The sequence below is a fragment of the Hemiscyllium ocellatum genome, chromosome 1, assembly GCF_020745735.1.
Source record: "Hemiscyllium ocellatum isolate sHemOce1 chromosome 1, sHemOce1.pat.X.cur, whole genome shotgun sequence".
Taxonomy (NCBI): domain Eukaryota; kingdom Metazoa; phylum Chordata; class Chondrichthyes; order Orectolobiformes; family Hemiscylliidae; genus Hemiscyllium; species Hemiscyllium ocellatum.
The window spans coordinates 83839230-83860787 of NC_083401.1; the positions used below are offsets into that span (position 1 = coordinate 83839230).

At 39.7% G+C, this 21558-nt stretch overlaps 1 protein-coding gene across 1 annotated transcript in view; it reads left to right on the forward strand.

The window, feature by feature from the left end:
• Positions 1–21558, forward strand: part of cwc27 (CWC27 spliceosome associated cyclophilin) — a 268357-nt gene that overhangs the window by 182953 nt on the left and 63846 nt on the right. Inside the window, exon 12 of the mRNA XM_060823753.1 lies at positions 19988–20097. Coding sequence (XP_060679736.1) covers positions 19988–20097 — 110 coding nt within the window. The remainder of the gene's footprint in view (positions 1–19987; positions 20098–21558) is intronic.

Genomic DNA, 21558 nt, shown 5'->3' on the forward strand with positions numbered 1-21558 from the left:
AAACTGAAACTGATGCGGGGGGAAACCAAAGAACTTTCACAACCAGGATTGAAGCCTTTTCGGACACTCAGACCAGCTCACCATAGAGAATGGTATTATTATGGGGAGCAAGAGTGATTAACCTGTGCAAAGGTCACCGCAGATACTGACTGAACTCCAGCATGGTCATCTAAGGGTTTCCAAAATGAAGATGTTGGTGAGAAGTTATGGGTGGCTAGGATTGGATGCTGACATAGCTGCATTGGTGGGACAGTGCCCAGAGTACAACAAGGACAAAAAGTACCACGAGCAGCTCTCCCACATCTATAGGAATGGCCAGGTAAACCTGGACTCAGTTACATGTCAACTATGCAGGTCCTTTCATTGGCTTAATGTTCTTAATCATTGTGGATGCCCACGCAAAGTGGCAGGTGTGCATAGAGATCATTCCTCAAACACTAGTCGATAATAGAAAAACTGCATACAACTTAAGCTGGCACAGTGGCTCACAGTGCCAGGGACCTGGATTCAATGTCACCCTCTGGCGACTGTCTCTATGGAGTTTACACATTCACCCCATGTCTGTGTGTGGGTTTCCTCCAGGTACTCAAGTTTCCTCCTACAGTGCAGAGATCTGCAGGATAAGTGGATTCGCCATTCTAAATTGCCCATAGTACCTAGGGACATACAGGCAAGATGGATTAGCCATGGGAAATAGTGTTACAAGAGTAGGATTGAGGTGTGGCTCTGGGTGAGATGACCTTTGAGTCCAATGAGTCGAATGGCCTGCTTCCACGTTGTAGAGATTCTGTGATTCTCTTTTATAATACACAGACTTCCAGAAGGGCTGGGCCATTGTTAACCAGCAGAGAATTTGAGTAAGGAAAGCTCCATACCATCCATCATCCTATAGTCTGGCAGAAAGAACAGTTCAAACTTTGAAGGCAGAAAAGCCTGTAGCTTTACTAGATAGCAAACTGTCCCAGTTCCTATTTGAATATAGGACCACCTGTTGTGCAATAACAGGGATAATTCCAGCAGAATCATTAATGGGGAAAAAATTCCAACCAGATTAAATTTGATATTCCTGGATCTGGGGGGGATTGAGTGAAACTGTCAGGAGTGTCAGTGCCAGGCACGAGACTCAGCTAAGTGAGAGACAGTTTACTTCAGGTGACAACATTTGTGAAAAAAATCATAGGAATGGCCCTGCATGGGTAAGAGGCATGATCAACATGAGGTCCAGTTCAGTGATGTATAAAGCTCGGGTTGGTGCGACAGTTCGAAACAAGCATGTACAAAAGCTGCAAACTCAAACTGGGAAAAGCAAAACATGTGCTAACTGAAGTGGAATAAGGGCTGGAATAGCTCCATTTCACTTTGTCAGTCTCATCAAGTCATAAATATTACTCTTTAAAGTAATTGTTGAAGCTGTTAAAGAATTGTTAAAGTTTCTTTTAATTCTGGTGTGGAGAATGAAGGTTCAGAAGTGATCTTCCCACTTCAGTAACAATACTATATACTGCCTCATTATATACTCCTCATCATTGGTATTCAGACCTCATGCATTTTCTTCATATATCAGGGCTTATGAGGCTCCCTGAACAAAGTGCGAATGGTCAATTGAACAATCTTTATTGTTTGCCCAAAGCAAGATTCTGAAAATTGACTCTACTTTTAACTGCCTGTTCCTCTGTGTTAGACTTGATACAGTTGCTCTTGTTACTTCCAACTCTGTTAAATGCCTTTTGGAAATCCGTATATATCACACCTACTGGTTCTCCTTTGCTAATCTGCTTGTGACTGCCTGGCCTACAGTTGCCTGTTTCATCGTCACCTTCCTCTTTAGAATAATATTGATAGTCTTCCAATTCTTTGGCACTTTTCCAGAATTTGAGGATTCTTGAAACATTACTACCAGTACATCCACTATCTTTGTAGCTAGTTGTTTTAACATCCATCAGGTGCAGGGACTTGACTTGACCTTTAATGCTAACAGGTCCTCTAGTGCCTTAATACAGTTTTAACAAGATTTCTCTTTTTCTTTAGTGATGTTTAGTATTTATTTCCTTTTCCCCTTTGATTATTTTGTATTTTTGGAATGGTATTTGTCTTCTACCAATACTTTATTTAATTCTTCTGCCATTCCCTGGTTTATCATTTATTTTTCCAATCTCATTTACTAAAATGGCAATGTTCTCTTTGGTGTCTTGCTTCATTTTCATATATTAAACAATGATGTTGGTACATTTTGATACTTTTGCTCATTCACCATGAAAGTTAATTTTCTCTCACAATATTGCTTTTATGGATAAAGTTTGTTGATTTTTTTTTTAAAAAGTTCCAATCCTCTGGTTTACCATTAATCCATGCCATATTGTATGTTTCACTTTCAATGCGATATTATCATTATTTCTAGTTAACCATGGTTGGTTTCTCTCCTTTCTAGAAATCTTCATTCTCACTGCGATTTATCTTTATTGCAAGCTGTGAACTATTTTCTTAAAGGTTTGCCATTGTTCATCAGCCATCTGTTAGTCATGATAATTATGTCATATAGCACAGAAGAGACTCTTGGGCTCATTGAGTCTGTGCTGACCAATCTACATGAATTGCAATTTCAAGCAATTGACCCATAAGCTTGAAAGTTATAACATTTCAAGTGCTCATCCATGTACTTTTCTTAAGTTGTGAGGTTTCTCACCTCTATTACGCTCCCAGGTAGCGCATTCCAAATTCTCCCCACCTTTTCAATTAAAAATCTTTTTTGTAAATCCTCTCTAAGCTTTCTGGCCTTTGATTTTCCTTTGTTATCGACACTTCAATTTAATAGAACAGCTGCTTCCTATTCACCCTGTCCATGCCACTCAGAATCTTTTACATATTAATCAGGTTCGCACTCAAGCTTCTCTGCTCCAAAGAAATCAACCCAAACCTGTTCAGCCTTTCATAGCTAAAATGCTGTATCCCAAGCAGCATCCTTGTGAATCTGCTCTGCATTTACTCCGTGCAGTCATTTCCTTCCTATAGTGAGGTGGTCAGAACTGCACACATTACTCTGTAACTCCATCTGTGGCCTAACCAATATTTTGTGCAGATTCATCATAGCATAGATTACGAGGACAAGGAGGTTAAGATTGATAAAGACAAGTGTCTCATATGCCATCTTAACCATCCTATTAGTCTGTCCTGCTGCCTTCAGGGACCTATGGCCAGGCACCTCAGGATCCCTCTGTTCCTCCCAGCTTCCTAGTGTCTTGTCATTCACTGAGTACTCTTTTTTTGTTATTTTGCTTGTTACTTCTTCCAAGTTCATCACTTCATACCTCTTCAGGGTTAAATTCTATCTACTAGTGATCTACTCATCTGACCAACCCATCTATACTTTCCTGAAGCTATGACCTTTTTCCTAACTATCAATGAATATATCATCCATTATCCTGTTTATCATTCCCTCCAGGTTCTCACCTTATTATTTACATTTATTACAAAAAATAAAGGACAATTATTATCCCTGTAGTACAGCACTAATCACTAGACTTCAGTCACGCAATCTACCTTGTACTACCGTCCTCTGTCTCCACCTCTAAGCCAATTTTCCAATTTGTCAAGTTATCCTGGATTCCCATGTGCTTTTACCTTCATTTATCCGTCTTCCAGATAGGACCTTGTTAAATTCCAAATAAATTGCATCAACTGCAACACCCTCAACTCCATACCTGATCACTTCCTCAAAAAAATTCGATCAAACTTGTTAGGCATGATCTCCCTCTGACCAAGCTATGCTGACTATGCCTGATCAAACCTTGCCTCTCCTAATGGAGACTAATTCACTCCTTCAGAATTTCCTCCAGTAGTTTCCCTATCAGCTTCTGCCTAATTAGACTTTAATTATTTAGTTTATCTTTTCTATCCTTCTTGAAAAGTGCAAACACATTAACTGTCCTCCAATCCTCTGAAACCACACTGTGGCCAGATAGGAGTTAAAAGTTTGGGGCAGGGCCCCTGTAATTCCCTCCCTTGTCTCCCACAGCAGCCTGGGATACAACTCATCCAAATCTGGGAATTTGCCTACTTTTTAAGCCTGCCAAACCTCCAATCTATATCAATCTACTCAAGAACCTCCCAGTCCTTACCCACTTCATCCTCATAAGTCAAGACCGATGTGAAGAATTTTTTAAATACCTTCCCAATGATCACTAGCTCCACACAAAGATTGGTTCTTGGTTCCTAATGGGCCCTTCTTTTCCCCTTAAGAATATCTTGGAATTCTCTCCAATCTTGCCTGTTAGTGTTTCTTCATGCCTCCTCTTTGCTCGTCTAATTGCTTTTATCTACCAACGCGCACCCCCCCCCCCCCCCCCAACACACACACACTTTATTTTCCACAAGGTCTTCCAAAGATTTGCTCCCTTTGTACCTGCTAAAAGCCTCTTTGTCCTCCTTATCCAGTCCTGAATATTCTTCAACATTCAGGGCTCTCTAGGCTTGGTGCTGCTACATTTCACCCTAAAGAGATGTTGGGTCTGTACTCTTTCCATTTCCTTTCTGGGTGCAACAGACTGTTTAGCTACGCCCCCACCCCCCCAGAATTAGATACAGCACTGTCGTCTCTTGTTGCACCTTCTGGATGTTGACCTAAAAAATCTCCTGAATATTTTTCAAAAATCCACCCCTCTAAATCCTTTATACAATGACTATTCCAGTTAGTGTTGAGGAAGTTAAAATCCCTTAATATAGTGATCCTGTTATTATTTTTGTACACCTCAGTGTCCACATATCTGCTGCTCTATTGCTGGCTGTTTGGGGGTCTGTAATATACTTCCAGCTATGTTACTGCCACCTTTTTTTGTTCCTAAATTCTACCCAGAAATCTGCATTTGGAGGCCCTTCCAGATATCACCTCTCCCTGCTGTAGTAAGTGACTCCTTATTTAATAATGTAACACAGCCTTCTCTTTCGCACCCTTCCTTGTCTGTCATGAAGATCCTATACCTCAGAATATGGGGTTGCCTGTGCTGTCCCTCCCTCAACCTCCTGTGCTTCAGTGAAAACATCCCAGCTTATCCAATTTACTTAGAGTTCTCACCTTCCTATAACTGGGTGGTGAGAATTGGACACCGTATTCTAGAAGAGGCCTCATCAATGCCCTGTACAACCTCAACATAGCATCTTAACTCCTATACTCAAAGGACTAAACAATGAAGGTAAGCATGCTAAACAATCTTTCAACCATCCTGTCTCTATGTGATGCACACTTTAAAGAATTATGTACCTGAATCTGTATGTCCCTCTGTTCTACAACAATGCTCACCCTGCCATTAATCGTGTAAGCTCTACCCCGTTTGCTGTACGAAAATGCAAACTTCGCATTTATCCAAATTGAACTCCATCTGCCATTTTTCAGCCCATTGACCCAATAGATGAGGATCCTTTTGTAATCTTAAAAAACTTTCTTCACTGTCTACTATGCCACCAGTTTTGGTGTCATCTGCAAACTTGCTAATCATGCTGTCTATATTCTCATCCAAATCATTTACATAAATGACAAAAGGAAAAAAAAGAAAAACAAAATAAAGTTATCTACAATTGCTGGAGATCAGAAAGAAGTAAAAACAGAAATGTCTGGGGAAACTCTGCTGGTCTGGCAGTATCTGTGGAGAGAAAAGAGTTAATGTTCAAATCCAGTGACCCTTCATCAAAACTGATAGCAGCTAGATGATACCTATGCTGGTTGAGGGTGTGGTAGGGAAGAGACCAGGAAGGTGTGAGAAGACAGGTGCAGACAGCCCAGAAAGCAAACAAACGGATTGGTGGTAGTGAGCCAGAGAAGAGAAGCTAAATACATAATGGTGGGGACAATGAGTAGCTGAAAATGGGCTGGCTGTGCTGGAAGCAGGCTGTTGTGACAAGACCTGGAGTGTTGGGCAATAAAATGTGGAATAGGCATGGAAGGAAGTGTTCTTGCTCTAACGTTGTTAAATTCAATGTTCAGTTTTGAAGCTCCCCAAGCAAAAGAAGTGTTGTTTCTCCAGCTTATGTTCTCTCTTGCTCTGGATTCCATCTCCATTGATGCGCTCACTCCTCTATCTCCACCAAACCCCTACCCTGTCATCGATGTAAATACCACCTTTTTCTAGGCGATGTTAATTCTGAAGAAGGATCACTGGATTTGAAGCATTAACTCTGTTTTCTCTCCGTAGCTGCTGAGTTTCTGCAGCAATTTCTGTTTTTGTTTGTTTTATACAACTTGTTTGTTTTCCTATAACTCGCCTATTTGCTTTGCTGCTTTTCTTCTCACAGATGTGCAATCCAAAATTTTGATTTTATCACCTATAAATCATGGAAATCACTGCTGTCCTGCATTAGTACTAGGATAAGAATATCAGTAGGTTTTGCATCCAGATCCCCTCCCTAAATTATCTCTACCTCTATTTAATTAGATATTGTTTCTCTTGCTGCTGGAGCATGCAAACACTTCTTAATCCCAAGAAACAAGTGATACATACTACTGGAATATTTCTAAGGAACAGGGCAATATTTTTTGAAGAATTATATACTTATCTGGTGGTACAAAGTGTGCTCAACCTAATTGTTTCATGTGCTTAGTGTTAAACCTCTTGGCATATTGCTTTGGCTTGTTAAATGAGATCTGTTGATTATCATGTACACCTGATAATGATCACGGTAGTATTTACTACCATTTGTCCATGAGAATTGAAAGCTGCCTTCTGGCCCTTGCTGGCACATGAACAGTTAGGAGCTCAATTAATCCCTGACTCCTTATCTTGAACATTTCAGCACATCCCATGAGCATCAGGAACACTGGTAGACCCACTCATTTTCAAAGTGTGTCACTGTTATTGTTCTCATGATTGATTGAATAACTAGCCAAAGTTAAGGTGGGTGGGAGGGGCCAAAGCAGCAGATCAGTGCTCTCGCAAGTCTAAATTTATCCTGGAACTACTATCTCTCTCTCGCCAACCATGAAGATCTGCCTATCCGAAAGGCCGGTGCTACTTTATGACTTTTTTCCATCTGCTTCCTACTTTTGCTCAAACCTCTGTGTCTCCCACACCGCCCAGCCTTACCATTAATTCCAGAATTTGGCCTCAGTAAAACCATTATAGTCACTGTGACTTTATTGTGCATAGAATGCAGTGATGTCAGCCAAACATGCACAGGTTCATTCTGAATTAGGGAAGTCTAGTCAGTAATTAGCATCACCAGGTCCATTTGCACATATGCAGGCAATCATTTTAACAGCCATATTTGTGTTCATGCTAGTCACTCCAATAGCTCAAATATATTCAAGTCACATCGAGTCACGGTGGAGAAAGAGGCTGTTCAGCCCATCATTCCCCTCCAGTCAAGAAACATTTGTCTACTCTAGTCCAATTTTTCACCACTTGGCCTATAGCCTTGTAGATACTTTTAAACACCCTCTTCATGTATTTGTTGACACATCTCTTGTCTTGAGACCCAGCTTTCTGGCTCAAAAGGTACAGACAGTGTCACTGTGCCACAAGAATCCTGTCATAGCTTATATGCTTTGCTGCTTCAAGTGATCATCTAAATAATTCTCAAATGTTGCAATATTTCTCACCTCTACCACTCTTTATGACAGTAAGTTCCAGATACTCATCAAGCCCTGAATTTAGAAAAAAACTTCCTGCCCTTTACCTTAAAACTGTGCCCTCTGGTTATTGATCCCTCTACCAAGGGAGAAAAGAAAAGGTTTCTTCCTATCAATGTTACCTACACCCCTCATAGTTTTTGAACAGTGCGATCAGGCTTTCCCTCAACTTTCAAAAATAGAAATTGATGGAGAAACTCAGGTCTAGCAACATCCGTGGAGAGAAAGCAGAGTCAACGTCTCTGGTCCAGTGACCTATTTTCAGAACTGACTGCAGTTACAAAACAATGATATTTATGCTGAAAACAGTAGGTGGGGTGAGGTGTGGTGTTAAAGGATTAACCAAAGGTAGAGATGGAGCCCAGAGAGAGAGAGAACAGCAGTTAGGCAGATAAAGGGATAGTACTGAACCATGGACAAAAGAAAAGGAGGCCTCATTCTTCACCTTTGCCGGAACATGTTTGCTCCTGCACTTGCATGATTTCCTCCATGAAATTCTCCTCCTGCTTCATTTTGGATTTTCCTACAAGTGTCTGTTTCCAGTCCACTTTGACCAGATCCTATCTCATCATGTTAAAATCTATCTTCTCTCAATTCAAACCTTTTATTTCTGATCTGTCGTTATCTTTCTGCATAACTACCTTAAATATTACTGAGTTTTGGTCATTATCACGCAGTGCTCTCCTGCTGACTCTCTTCTACCACTTGTTCCTTTCTCTAAAATTAGGTCCAGTATTGCCCTATTGATTGCAGAACTTTCTGCATGCAAGCTCAAAAAGCTTTCCAGATGCATTTTAAAAATTCCAATTTCTCTTAGTCATAACACTGTCTATCTCAGTAATACATCAGTGAATCCACACCTATCAATGCCCTATTATTATTTTTAGACCTCTTAGAAATTTGCCTACATATTGAACCTTCTATTTCTCCCTGATTATTTGGGCATCTCTAGCACCCACAACAATGTGATTATTCTTTTTTTGTTTTTAAGTTCCACTCATATGACCTCAGTTGAGCCTGCTAAGATATCACCCCTTTTTTCTGCAGTAATTGACTCCTTGATCAGTATTGCAATATCACCACCTCTTTTACACTCCTCTTTGTCTCACTTGAAGATCTTATACTCTGGAATATAGAGCGGCTAGACCTGTCCCATCTCCCTATCATATTTCTGCAACAGCAGTGGTGCCATATCCTAATGTCTCAATCAGCACGCAGAATTCCTCTGCCATACTTGCAAGAGTTCCTATATTAAAATAAATGCCATCCAATCTTGCCAAGCTCCTTTATGTTCTGACTTGACTAATATGCTTTGTGTGTCAGACTTACCTTTGCATCAGCATTTGTCTATGTATCACCCACTATTGTACCTCCACTCCTAATTCCTATCCCATTCCCATTCTCCCACTGGTGACCATTTCTAAATTGCTAACTGTCACTCACCATATTGCAACCTCTCTAATCAGCTCAACAAACAATTAATTGGAAGCATGATAGTTGTCAACTGTTGTGTTTTGAAAATATAAGCATATCATAGAGGTGTCAAGAACCCTACCAAAACTGAAATCAGTGGGAATTGAGGAGAAAACACTTCTTTGTTTGAAGTTGGACCTTGCACAAAATAAATTTAAAACCAAAAGAATTGTGGATCCCATAAATCAGCACAAAAACAGAAATGAGAGTCCAGTTATCCTTCCTCAGAACTCTGAGTTGCAGCCAGACCTGCTAAGGTTTTCCAGCAATTTTTGGTTTTGTTCGTAAAGTAAAATTGTTTTGTTTGCTGGAGGTTAATCATCTCAGACTCAGGGCACTGCAGTGCAGTGTCTCAATGCAGTGACCTCGGCTCAAACTTCTTCACCTGCTTCATCAAAAATCTTCTGTCATTCCTGCTATCATAAGCTCTGAAGTGTGTACAGTCACAGAAGATTCCACAATGTTCAGCCACATTTGCAATTCCTCAGATGCTGAGACAAACTGTGCGTATAGGCAGCAAGACCTGGACAAATGTCAAGTTTGGGTTGATGAGTGACAATTAAAATATGTACCTCTTAAGTGCTAGACAATGACAAGCTCCAATAACACAAACTAACTGTCTTCCCTTCATATTTATGCCATTCTATTCATTGAAACCATCTCCATCAACATCAGTGACTTTGTCTATTTATCCTATCGATGCCCGTCATGATTTTATAAACCTCTATACGGTCACCCCTCAGCATCCGACGTTCGAGGGAAAACAGCTCCAGCCTATTCAATTCTCTCTATAGTTCAAACCCTCCAACCCTAGCAAGATCCTTGTAAATCTTTTCTGAACCCTTTCGAGTTTCACAATAGGAAGGAGACCAGAACTGCACGCAATATTCCAACAGTGGCCTAAACAATGTACTGTACAGTCGCAATGTGACCTTCCAACTCCTGTACTCAATACTCTGACCAATAACGAAAAGCATATCAAACGCCGCCTTCACTATCCTATCTACCTGCGACTGCACATTCAAGGAGCTATGGACCTGCACTCCAAAGTTTCTTTGTTCAGCAACATTCAATTAGATTAGATTAGATTACTTACAGTGTGGAAACAGGCCCTTCGGCCCAACAAGTCCACACCGACCCACAACCCACCCATACCCCTACATTTACCCCTTACCTAACACTACGGGCAATTTAGCATGGCCAATTCACCTAACCTGCACATCTTTGGACTGTGGGAGGAAACCAGAGTACCCGGAGGAAACCCACGCAGACACGGGGAGAACGTGCAAACTCCACACAGTCAGTCGCCTGAGTCGGGAATTGAACCCGGGTCTCAGGCGCTGTGAGGCAGCAGTACTAACCACTGTGCCACCATGCCGCCCTAGGACCTTGCCATTAACTGTATAAGTCCTGCTAAGATTTGCTTTCTCAAAATGCAGCACCTCGTATTTATCTAAATTAAACTCCAAATGCCACTTCTCAACCCATTGAGCCATCTGATCTAGATCCCATTGTAATCTGAGGTAACCTTCTTCACTATCCACTACACCTCCAATTTTGGTGTCATCTGCAAACTTACTAACTATACCTCTTATGCTCACAACCAAATCATTCATATAAATGACGAAAAGTAGTGGACCCAGCACTGATCCTTGTGGCACACCACTGGTCACAGGCCTCCAGTCTGAAAAACAACCCTCCACCATCACCCTCTTGTTTTCTACCTTTGAGCCAGTTCTGTATGCACATGGCTAATTCTCCCTGTATTTCATGAGATCTAACCTTGTTAATCAGTCTCCCATGGGGAACCTTGTTGAATGCCTTACTGAAGTTCATATAGATCATGTCCATCACTCTGCCCACATCAATCCTCTTAGTTACTTCTCCAAAAAATTCATTCAAGTTAGTGAGACATGATTTCCCACGCACAAAGCCATGCTGACTATTCCTAATCAATCCTTGCCTTTCCAAATACATGTACATCCTGTCCCTCAGGATTCCCTCCAACAACTTGCTGACCACCGATGTCAGGCTCACTAGTCTATAGTTCCCTGACTGGTTCTTACCACCCTTCTTAAACAGTGGCACCACATTAGCCAACCTCCAGTCTTCCGGCACCTCACGTGTGACTATCTATGATACAGATATCTCAGCAAGGTGCCCAGCAGTCACTTCCCTAGCTTCCCACAGAGTTCTAGTTCAAAAGTAAGATGCGCAATGTCACATTATCTTATGGTCAAAGCTCATCAATTGTAAATGTGAATATAGAAATTTAAATGGAAAAAATTGACAGGTGAAAAGCTTTGTGTAGAGGAAGTATGCATACACATAAGACTTTTAGGTATAGTATAACGTTAGATTTCAATTAAATTTACATTAAATCTGTATATGTATTTAAAACCCCCATTTTATTGCTACGTTGATTTCCTGCTTGGCCAGTCTAGTGATGTCAGATACAGGAGCATCCCAGACAACAGATTAACTCATTTATAAGATACAACTTCAGACTGCCTGGGATCCAGTCCAGAGCTAGCCAAACTATACAATTCTGATGGCTGGGAATCTGATCCAGTTTAATGAGATTAACTACAGTATGTTTTGCCTGCTTGTGTTCTAAATTCACCACATTTATCTGTGAAGTTGATTTGGTGACGCACAAACAGTGCAGGACTCAAAAGTTTGTTTTTTTAATTTTTCAATCATACACCATGCAAGATGTTAATTACTTTTTGTTTCATTAATCCTTGTCTTGAACAATTTATGTCAGATTATTTGCCTGCAAACTAAATGAACTAATGATTGTAACATCGAGCAATCGCCAGATGTTTCAGCACACAGCTTTAAAAGTCTTTTGTAAGTGTACTGTGCCTCATTTTATAGAAACAGTTATGTCAGTGTAGTTACTCTCACAGAGAATTATTTTATTGATTTATGGTATGTGGGTGTCACTGACTGTGCCAACATTTATCGTCCAAAGGGCAGTTGAGAGTCAACCACATTAATGTAGGCCTGTAGTCGCATGTATTAGGTAAGGATGGCAGTTTACTTCCCAAACGTTTCGTGAACACGGTGGGTTTTTCCAACAATTGACAACGTGGTTATCATTAGATTCCTAATTCAAGATTTTTATCAAACTTAAATTCTACCATCTGTATGGTGGGATTCAAACTATGGCCCCCAGAACATCACATGGAACACTGAATTAAATGTCCAGTGATAATGTCACTCAGCCATCACTGCCTCGTTTATATCTTTGGTGTAATTGAGTTTAGGATGTTGACCCTTTAAGAGCTGTTTTTCCCCTCATGCTGTCTTTCACTTTAATATTACTTGATAGCAAAAGCACAATGCAAATTTTCTAGAGTGACGTATTACCTTCTAATTGTCATATTAACCCCATTGCCTTTTTTAGTTTGTATTAACTCTGGGCGGACAGGCTGAATGGGTTTAATATCAAAAGGATAGAGAGATAATCATCCATCCATATAAATGTTACACGATCCTCCTCCAATACTTCTTCACTGTACAATAATGCATTCCATTCTTATCTGTCTATTCCCAGCTAAAGAGTCATTTGCACTGGTTTCTCTTCCTGCTCTCTCACCATTAACTCTGGTGTCCTCCAAGGATCTATCCTTGACCCTCTCCTATTTCTCATCTAAACCATCCAAAAGCTGGTTGACTTTCATACCTAAACTGACAACCCACTCTACTTCTTCATGATGAGCAAAAGGTTACTGCAATTAAATATTAGGATGACTGAAGCTTTTGATTTTAGTTCTTCATTCAAGGTCATTCCCAGGCTACTGATTTAATCTTTCTCTCTAACAATAACTTGAGATTAAGCCTTATTGTTCACAACCTTGATCTCACATTCGCTCTTGAGATAAGCTTGCAACCTACTATTTATGGTATCACTAAGACCATCAATCTCTGCAACATGGCCCGACTTTGCCCTTGTCTCAACTCATCCGCTACCGGAACCCTTGTTTGTGCCTTTGCAATCTATAGATTCTATGATTCCAGTGTATTTCTGGAAAATCTCCCAAATTGTAGCGTACAAAAACCTGAGGTCATCCAAAACCCTCCAGTCCATGTCATTACTTGCAGCAAGTCCCATTCTCCTATCACTCCATGCTCGCTGACCTACATTCACTCCCAGTCAAACAATGTCCTGATTTTAAAATTCTCATCCTTTTTTCTTATCCCTCCATAGCTTCATCTCTCCACTCAGTTTTCAGAATTCTCCAAGATATCTGTGCTTATCTAATTCTGGCTGCTTCTGCATCCCCAATTTTGATTGTTCTAATAATAGTGTAATGCCTTCAGTTGTCTAGGCCTAATCTTTTGAATTCCCTCCCACTCCTCCCCACCTCTGTCTCCTCCCTTGATAATTTTTGTTCATTTGACCTCACAACTTCTTATGTCAATCAATATCAAAATTATTTTAACTCGTGAAGCACTTTGGGATATTCTGTTTTGTTAAAGATGCAGTACAAATATAAATTGAACTTATTGTTGATGTCATGCTCAAGTTCAATAAACATTCAAATGTATGAATTAGGGGAAGTGGTAGGTCATTCAGTCTCCTGAGCCTGATTCTACTTTAATAAGATGATGGCAGATGTGATTGTGGCTCAACTGCACTTTCCTATCTATCCATGCTAATTTTTTGCCTTCTTTGTTGGTCCAGAATATATCTACCTTTGAAAAATATTCAATGCACCACTTTCACCTTTCTCTGGGAACAGACTTCCACAAAATTACAATCCTGATAGAGAAATAAAAAATGAAACTTACTTCAATGCTAGAGAATCCTTTTATCATTGATTAGTATGCCTGTGCCATGGTTGTTATGTATTACATACCATTGCAATTCAATAGTGAACAAAATCATGTTAGAAGAATTCCAAAGGTAAAATTTGCGTTGATGAATCACCGTAGGTAAGGGCTTCAAAGCTGTGCACTTCCAGTTGGACAAATGTAGTTGTACTGAGGAAGACTTCACACCCAATGGTTTTTGCCACTTCAAAGTGAATATTTATTTTTGAAGAAGAAATGAGTATTAGAGTATAGGTATTGATACATCACTCCAAAGCAGCAGAAGGGTGCAGGTCAATTGTCACTTAAAAATTGAATATCCAATTTCTACTATGCAATGCAAGAAGGAAGTTTGAAGGGACAGAATATTGTAGCCTGTTATTAGTTACTTCCTAGCAAAGGCATAACATAGAGTCATAAAAAGAGAAATTCAAACTTGCGGAAGAAGAAAAGAATACATTGGTAGCTATCCACCACTAATGGTTTTTTGCTGTTAGTGTCTTATATTATTTTGCATTTTCTTCTGTATTTGGTTTTACTTTGGTAGGATAGATCGATCAGATTTGAACTTGTTCAAAATTACACATTAAAGGATTAAAATGTGCTGCAATAATATCAATTTCAAATAAAAAAATCTGTCAGACTTGTGACAAATTGAAGATACTAACTTTACTTGCACCAATTAAACATGAGTAAATTTTTCTAACATTTTCTTTTCTCAAGTATTAATAAGCTGAAATAGAAATTTCTCTTGCTTGCTATGAGTAAGCAAGTTACTTCTCTTGATAGTCGACAAGCCAATCCACCAGCTTGATATTTATTAAAACATGAAAGTGTTTTCAAATTTTACTTGCACATTTCATTTTATTATTGGCTTGTAGTGATTATTAATTTTTACCATCTATTCATTATTGAGAGGCTGTTTGCAACCAAATGCTAATTTCCATTATTTCTTACACCTACGCTAATCTGCAGTAAACAATTAATCTATTTACGGTGTAATGGCCTAGGGGTATTCTTAAGAACAATGGCTTGTTTCTTTACTGAACTTTCAGATTGACGAGATGTGATCTGTTTATGTTTAAAAAAGTTCTGTTTCTTTTCCCTGGTGCCTGAACATCATTAACATGATTTGTAGCTGCCTCAGCCTGAGTGACAGGACAAAGCAGGAATGCTGTCAAAATGACCCTCAAACTGTAGAATAGTATTTAGTGACAACAGCTGGAATGGTAAGAAATGTGTCCTTCCTTATTGCCTGTAGGCAACATCATTCAACATTCTATGTGCTACAGTCAATTTCTAGCCCTAGAAAAGAGACATAAATGAGTTAGTACAAAGATGAAGAGTATTGCTGACAGCTGTGAAGAATCATCCAACAAAAATAGATGATTATAGCTAGTCTTGGCCCCAACAGTCCAAACGGCTGGATCAGATTATGGCATCTCTAACCCATGTTATGAGACAGGCTGGTTTTACAGCTGTTCTTGAGCTTTTGCAAAGCCATACATTTTTGAGGGTTGTGAATGGTTGGAGACAGAATATAAGTAAATAAGATAGTAGAATCCAAATTACAAACCAAAAACCTAAGTACACTTGACGGATTGTGAAAATTTAAATCAAGTCAGCCAAGTGATATCAGGTTGTGCATTCAGAACATGTGATTACAACCTGTAAAACTTTCACAAATTGATCAAAAGTTGACATTGTGAAAGAGATCTGTATTTGTGAGATTTTTCAAAGCTGGGGAACTTGGGGAAATAAATAGTGATGTCTTGAAAACAGTCCATTACAAAAGAGGAGGTGTGGATATCTTAAAACACATAAAGATAAGTCCGTAGAACCTGATAAAATATATCCCAGGACATTGTGGAAGGCTAAGGAAGAAATTACAGGACTACTAGCAGAGATATTTGTATCATCCAAGCCATGGGTGAGGTGCCAGAAGATTTGAAGGTGGCTAATGTTGTGCCTTTATTTAAGAAAGGCTGTAGGAAAAGCCTGGGAACTATAGACCAGTGAGCCTGATATCAGTGCTGGGTAAGTTGTTGGAGGGGATTCTGAGAGACAGGACTTACATGTATTTGGAGAGGCAGGTACTGATTAGGGATATTCATCATGTCTCAGAAACTTGATTGAGTTTTTTTGAGGACGCGACCAAGAAGATAGATGAGGGCGGAATGGTAAATATTGTCAACATGGACTTCAGCATCGCCTTTGACAAGGTTCTGTATGGTAGACTGGTTAGTAAGCTTGAATCACATGGGATCCAGAGAGATATACAATTGGCTAGACGGTAGGAGACAGAAGATGACAGTAGAGGGTAGCTTTTTGGACTGGAGGCATGTGACCAGTGGTGTTCCACAGGAATCAGCACTGGGTCCACTGCCTGTCATTTATATAAATAATTTGGATGAGAATATAGAAAGCTTGGTTAGTAAGTTTGCAGATGACACCAAAATTACTGGTATAATAAACAGTGAAGAAGGTTACCTCCATGTACAAGGCAATTTTGATCAGCTGAGCCAATGGGGTGAGAAATTCCCCATTGTGAAATTCTCCTCAGAGATAATGACAAATTATCAAATGCCTTCTTAATTTTTGTAGTAGACACAAGGAGCATGCATCCAATTTTCCATCTATTGTAATATATTCTGAAGTACTGCAACTAGATATGCCTAGACTTAAGACTAATGTTTAGAAATTTGACTTGAATAGCTTTGGAAGAGCTACAAATTTGTTTCCTTGTTTATTCTTTCATGGGATGTGAGATGTGGCCATTCCATTTTAGAAAGAATGGGTCTTTTTCTGAATGGTAAACAGTGGTTAGTGGAGTACTACAGGAATCAGAGCCCAGCTATTCAAATATACGTTAATGATTTAGATGAGAGAATTAAATGCAATACCTCTAAATTTGTAGATGATATACAGCTGGGGAGAAGGGTGAACAGTGAAGAGGGTGCAGAGATGTTGCAGTTGATTTGGACAGGCTGATTGAATGAGCAAATGAGTGGACAGATGATTATGATTTGGCTAACAATGAGGTTATCCATTTTCATAACAAAAAATAGGAAGGCAGATTATTATTTGCTCTCCCACAATTTATAGTCATTCAGTGATCAACAAGATCTGGCTTCCTCATGCAGATCTTCCTGAAAGTAATCATGAAGGTGCAGCAGGCAGTAAATAGGGCAAATTGTGTGTTGGCCTTCACAACAAGAGGGTTGTGTGTAGTTTTGGTCTCCTTATCTGATGAAGAATGTTCTTGCCATAGAAAGAGTGCAGCAAATGTTAACCACATTGATTTCTGGGTTGATAAGACTGATATATGAGCACCAATTTGAGTTGATTAGGATTGTATCCACAGGAATTTAGAAGTATGAGGGGGCATCTCATAGAAATTTTTAACATTCTACCAGAACTAGGCATTTTACTAGGTGCAGTAAAATGTTCATGATGGTGAGGAAGTCCAGAACCAGGGTCATAGTTTAATGAGAAGAGAACAACCTGTTAGGACTGAAATTAAGAATAATTTCTTCACCTAGAGAATGGTGAGCCTGTGGCTCAGAGTAAGGGATTGAGGCCGAAACATTGTGTTTTCAGGCGGGAGGCAGATAGAGCTCTTGTGGCTAAAGGGATCAAGGGATATATGAGAGGGAGAAATTAGGGCATTGAGCTCCATAATCATATTGGATGGGGGAGCAAACTCGAGAGGTTGAATGGCCTACTCCTCCTATTTTCTATGCATCTGAATTTGTTGTATCTTGCTAATTCCCCATGAAGTGAATGGCTTCCTTGGCCATTTCAAAGGACAATTAAGAGTCAGCCTAAAAATCAAATGTACTGTGAGCCTCGAATCAAATGTAGTACAGATCAAGGTACTATCAAGCATACTAGTGAACCAACAATAAATGATAGTTGTCATGGAACATCATTACTGAAATTAGCTTTACATTCCAGGGTAATTAATTAAACTTTAATATGACATGCTGAATTCCAGAGGCAAGGTGAGTGTAAGTGCTGTTGTCAGCAAGGTACCATTATGTTGAATGTAGTATGAAGTAACCATAGGAAATCTAAAGGCAACATATATCAAAGTGAAAAACGAGCTATGCCTGGTGTCATTTTACCACAAAGTTAGATGCTTCTGATTGTTAGAGGTAGTCCTCTCAGATTAAAGGTATTATGTAGGAGGTTGTCAGGATACTATCACAGGCATAATTCAGTTCTCCAGTTGGATTCCTTCTCTGGTAGGGTCAGAAATGCAGATATTTGTTGATATAGTATTCAGTTCCCAGTTCTTTAGTGAGTAACTACTTATAGAGTCACAGAGATGTACAGCATGGAAACAGACCCTTCAGTCCAACTTGTCCATGCCGACCAGTTATCCCAGCCCAATCTAGTCCCACCTGCCAGCACCCGGCCCATATCCCTCCAAACTCTTTCTATTCATATATCCATCCGAATGCCTCTTAAATGTTGCAATTCTACCAGCCACCACCACCACTTCCTCTGGCAGCTCATTCCATACTCGTACCACCCTCTGCTTGAAAACGTTGCCCCTTAGGTTTCTTTTATATCTTTCTCCTCTCACCCACAACCTATACCCTCTAGTTCTGGACTCCCCCACCCCAGGGAAAAGACTTTGTCTGTTTATCCTATCCATGCCCCTCGTGATTTTAGAAACCTCTATAACGTCACCCCTCAGTCTCTGACACTCCAGGAAAAACCAGCCCTGGCCTATTCAACTCTCCCTATAGCTCAAATCTTCCAACTCTTGCAACATCCTTGTAAATCTTTTCTGAATCATTTCAAGTTTCACAACATCTTTCCAATAGGAAGGAGATCAGAATTGCACGCAATATTCCAACAGTGGCCTAACCAATGTTCTGTACAGCCGCAACATGACCTCCCAACTCCTGTACTCAATACTCCGACCAGTAAAGGAAAGCATACCGAACGCCTTTTTCACTATCCAACTTACCTGCGACATCACTTTCAAGAAGCTATGAACATGCACTCCAAAGCCTCTTTGTTCAGTTACACTCCCTAGGACCTTACCATTAAGTGTATAAAACCTCTGGATTGAATTCAGGTTTAGACTGATAAATGACAAGTAACATTTGTGCCAGACAAGCACTCAGTGACCACTTGCAACTTGTGAAGGTTTAATACCTCTTAACATTATGCAAAATTTTCATTTAAATCCCCCATTATTAATATTCTGGGAATCACCATTGATCTGAAGTGTAACTAGACTGGCCACACACATTCTGTGGTTGCAAATGCAGGTCAGAATCTGTGGTGAGAGACTCACTACCTGACAGCCAAGATGATCAATGAGGAACAGGTTCAGGAGTATGATGGAATATATTTCTTTCATTTTGGATGACCTCATTATCTCCGCCACCTAGAAAAACAATGTACCAATCACATGGAAATTCCAACACCTGCAAGCTCCCTTCCAAGGTACATATCCTTCTGACTTGGGAAGTATAATGTAATTTCTTTACAGTTGCTGGGTTTAAATCATGATACTCTGTACTAAACAACTTGTGGGTGTACATTCGCTGAGAATAACAATTAAACAACTCGTCATTCCTTCTGACTAGCATTTGAGATATTGGCAAGAATTAAAATAAAGACATAAATTTACATTCCACTTTTTGTGGCTAACACATGACCTAAGTGCTTGAGTCTTTTACCTGCTGAGAGTGCATTTGGGCCTTAGTTTAACATACCATCCAAAAAGCATCACTTCTCAGAATACTGCATATCAGCTTTGATTTGTGTGATTAAGACCATTTAATTCAGGTGAAAGTGCTACCAACTGAGCCACTATCGACATTATGTGTAATATGTTTCATTATTTCTAAGTGTCAATTACATTTATCGCAAGTTGATTCTCTAAAAGGTTTCCATCATGTACATTAGGTTGGCTGACCTATAATTGCCAGTTTATCACTCTACCTTTTTCTTATGTAGAAGATAGGAACAATTATACTTTGAATGTATTTTGCCTCTAGGATACAAGTTAGGAAAAAACGTGCAAAGATGTAATTTCTGTTTGTGTGCTAACAGAGACCATGCAGGCTCCAAATAGTGCAGTAGCAGAATATTTAAATGAAAGGAAAAAATATGAAGAATTACGAAGACAAAAACCAAAAAACGGGTCCACACGTGAGGAACAGGTAATGAACCTATTTTCATCTTAATGCTGTCAAGGTTGTCATGTTTAGAATTCATGGGCTTTCCAAATATGAAGTAAATTAAACTTCAATGTATATGTGTACAAATCTAATAAATGAATATAGCAATTGAGAGTTAAGAATGTGATACCCAGATAATTTCCAAATCCTGACCCCCATGCTAAGAGTGACACAATCTTTAAATGTAGAACTCACAATTTAGTTTGAAGTTGAGCTCAGCCTCCAATTTGTGGCAGGATGTGCTACCAAAGGGCAATAATTGGTTGCTGAACAAGGATGTCAATGGCAAGTGACAACTATGATTGATCCTATTGCTATTATGCAGAAGCAATTAAGTAATACATCTGAGGGCCAATGTCCTCACTATACACAACAGTGGCTAAATGACCAACTAAGCGGTACAGTATCCAATTGAATACAACACTCTCTTGGGAAAATGTTTCACATCATTTTAAAAAATATCACTTTATTGTCACTCACATTGAACCCGTCATCTGTGTACTAATATGTGCCAGGCTGTACAGTTCGACAATCTATGAATTAAAATTTCCCTCTGGCCCTCCACAGCCCATTAACTAGCTCCTCAAGAAGCTTAGCAGGCCAGTCACTGGAGGCAAGTGACGCCTACAGTCCACACTCTTGCTTTGAAAATTCCAACATGATCCAGAGGTTTCAAAATACTGGTGCTATTTAAGGGCACTGTTTGCGACACACGCTCAATCCCCTTCTCACCCAAGTTTAATTAAAATCCAAGCACATATTTGCAAAATTCAGTGAGAAGTCATGCAACAAATATCATATGACACTCTAGGCTGAATTTTACCAGTTTTAGGCAACTTCTTTAAAGTAAAATTTGTGGCACCTATTCCTCCATGACACAGAGACTTTCTCACACAATCTTTTGCTGTTCATTTCATTAATTATGTAATTGACCTCAACCATGTCCATTTTAAGCAGTATCGCAACAAGAGAGGCTGAAGTGCTCTCTGCTGCCAGAACTTTGTCACATTTATAGTGTTGGCACCATATTTAAAGCCGAGCTCCCCAGTACTTCAGACACTGCAAGTTAGGAACTGCCCTTCAAACTGTGATCCTCCATTGTTTCTCCAAGAAAAGGTGAGTTAACTCCAGTTCACCTATCGGGATCTATAAGAGCTGGTTGATGGTGTGTTGGAGAGGAGAGTACAGCTGTATCCTGCTAGCTGGCAAAGAAGGCCAAACCAGCAGACTCAGTCAAACTGGATTGGGATAAACCATGTTTGTGCATTGTCCTGGGTAAAACACAATGCACAGCAGTAGAGGAAGAAGATTATTGCTCTTCTGCATGCCACACAGGTAAGTGCTACCATCTACTCTCTGCTTCTTTGCACTCATAAAACCAGTACTCGCTGTAACTCTGCCAATACACACTCATCTTACCAAGGCTCATGGACTCATGTTGCA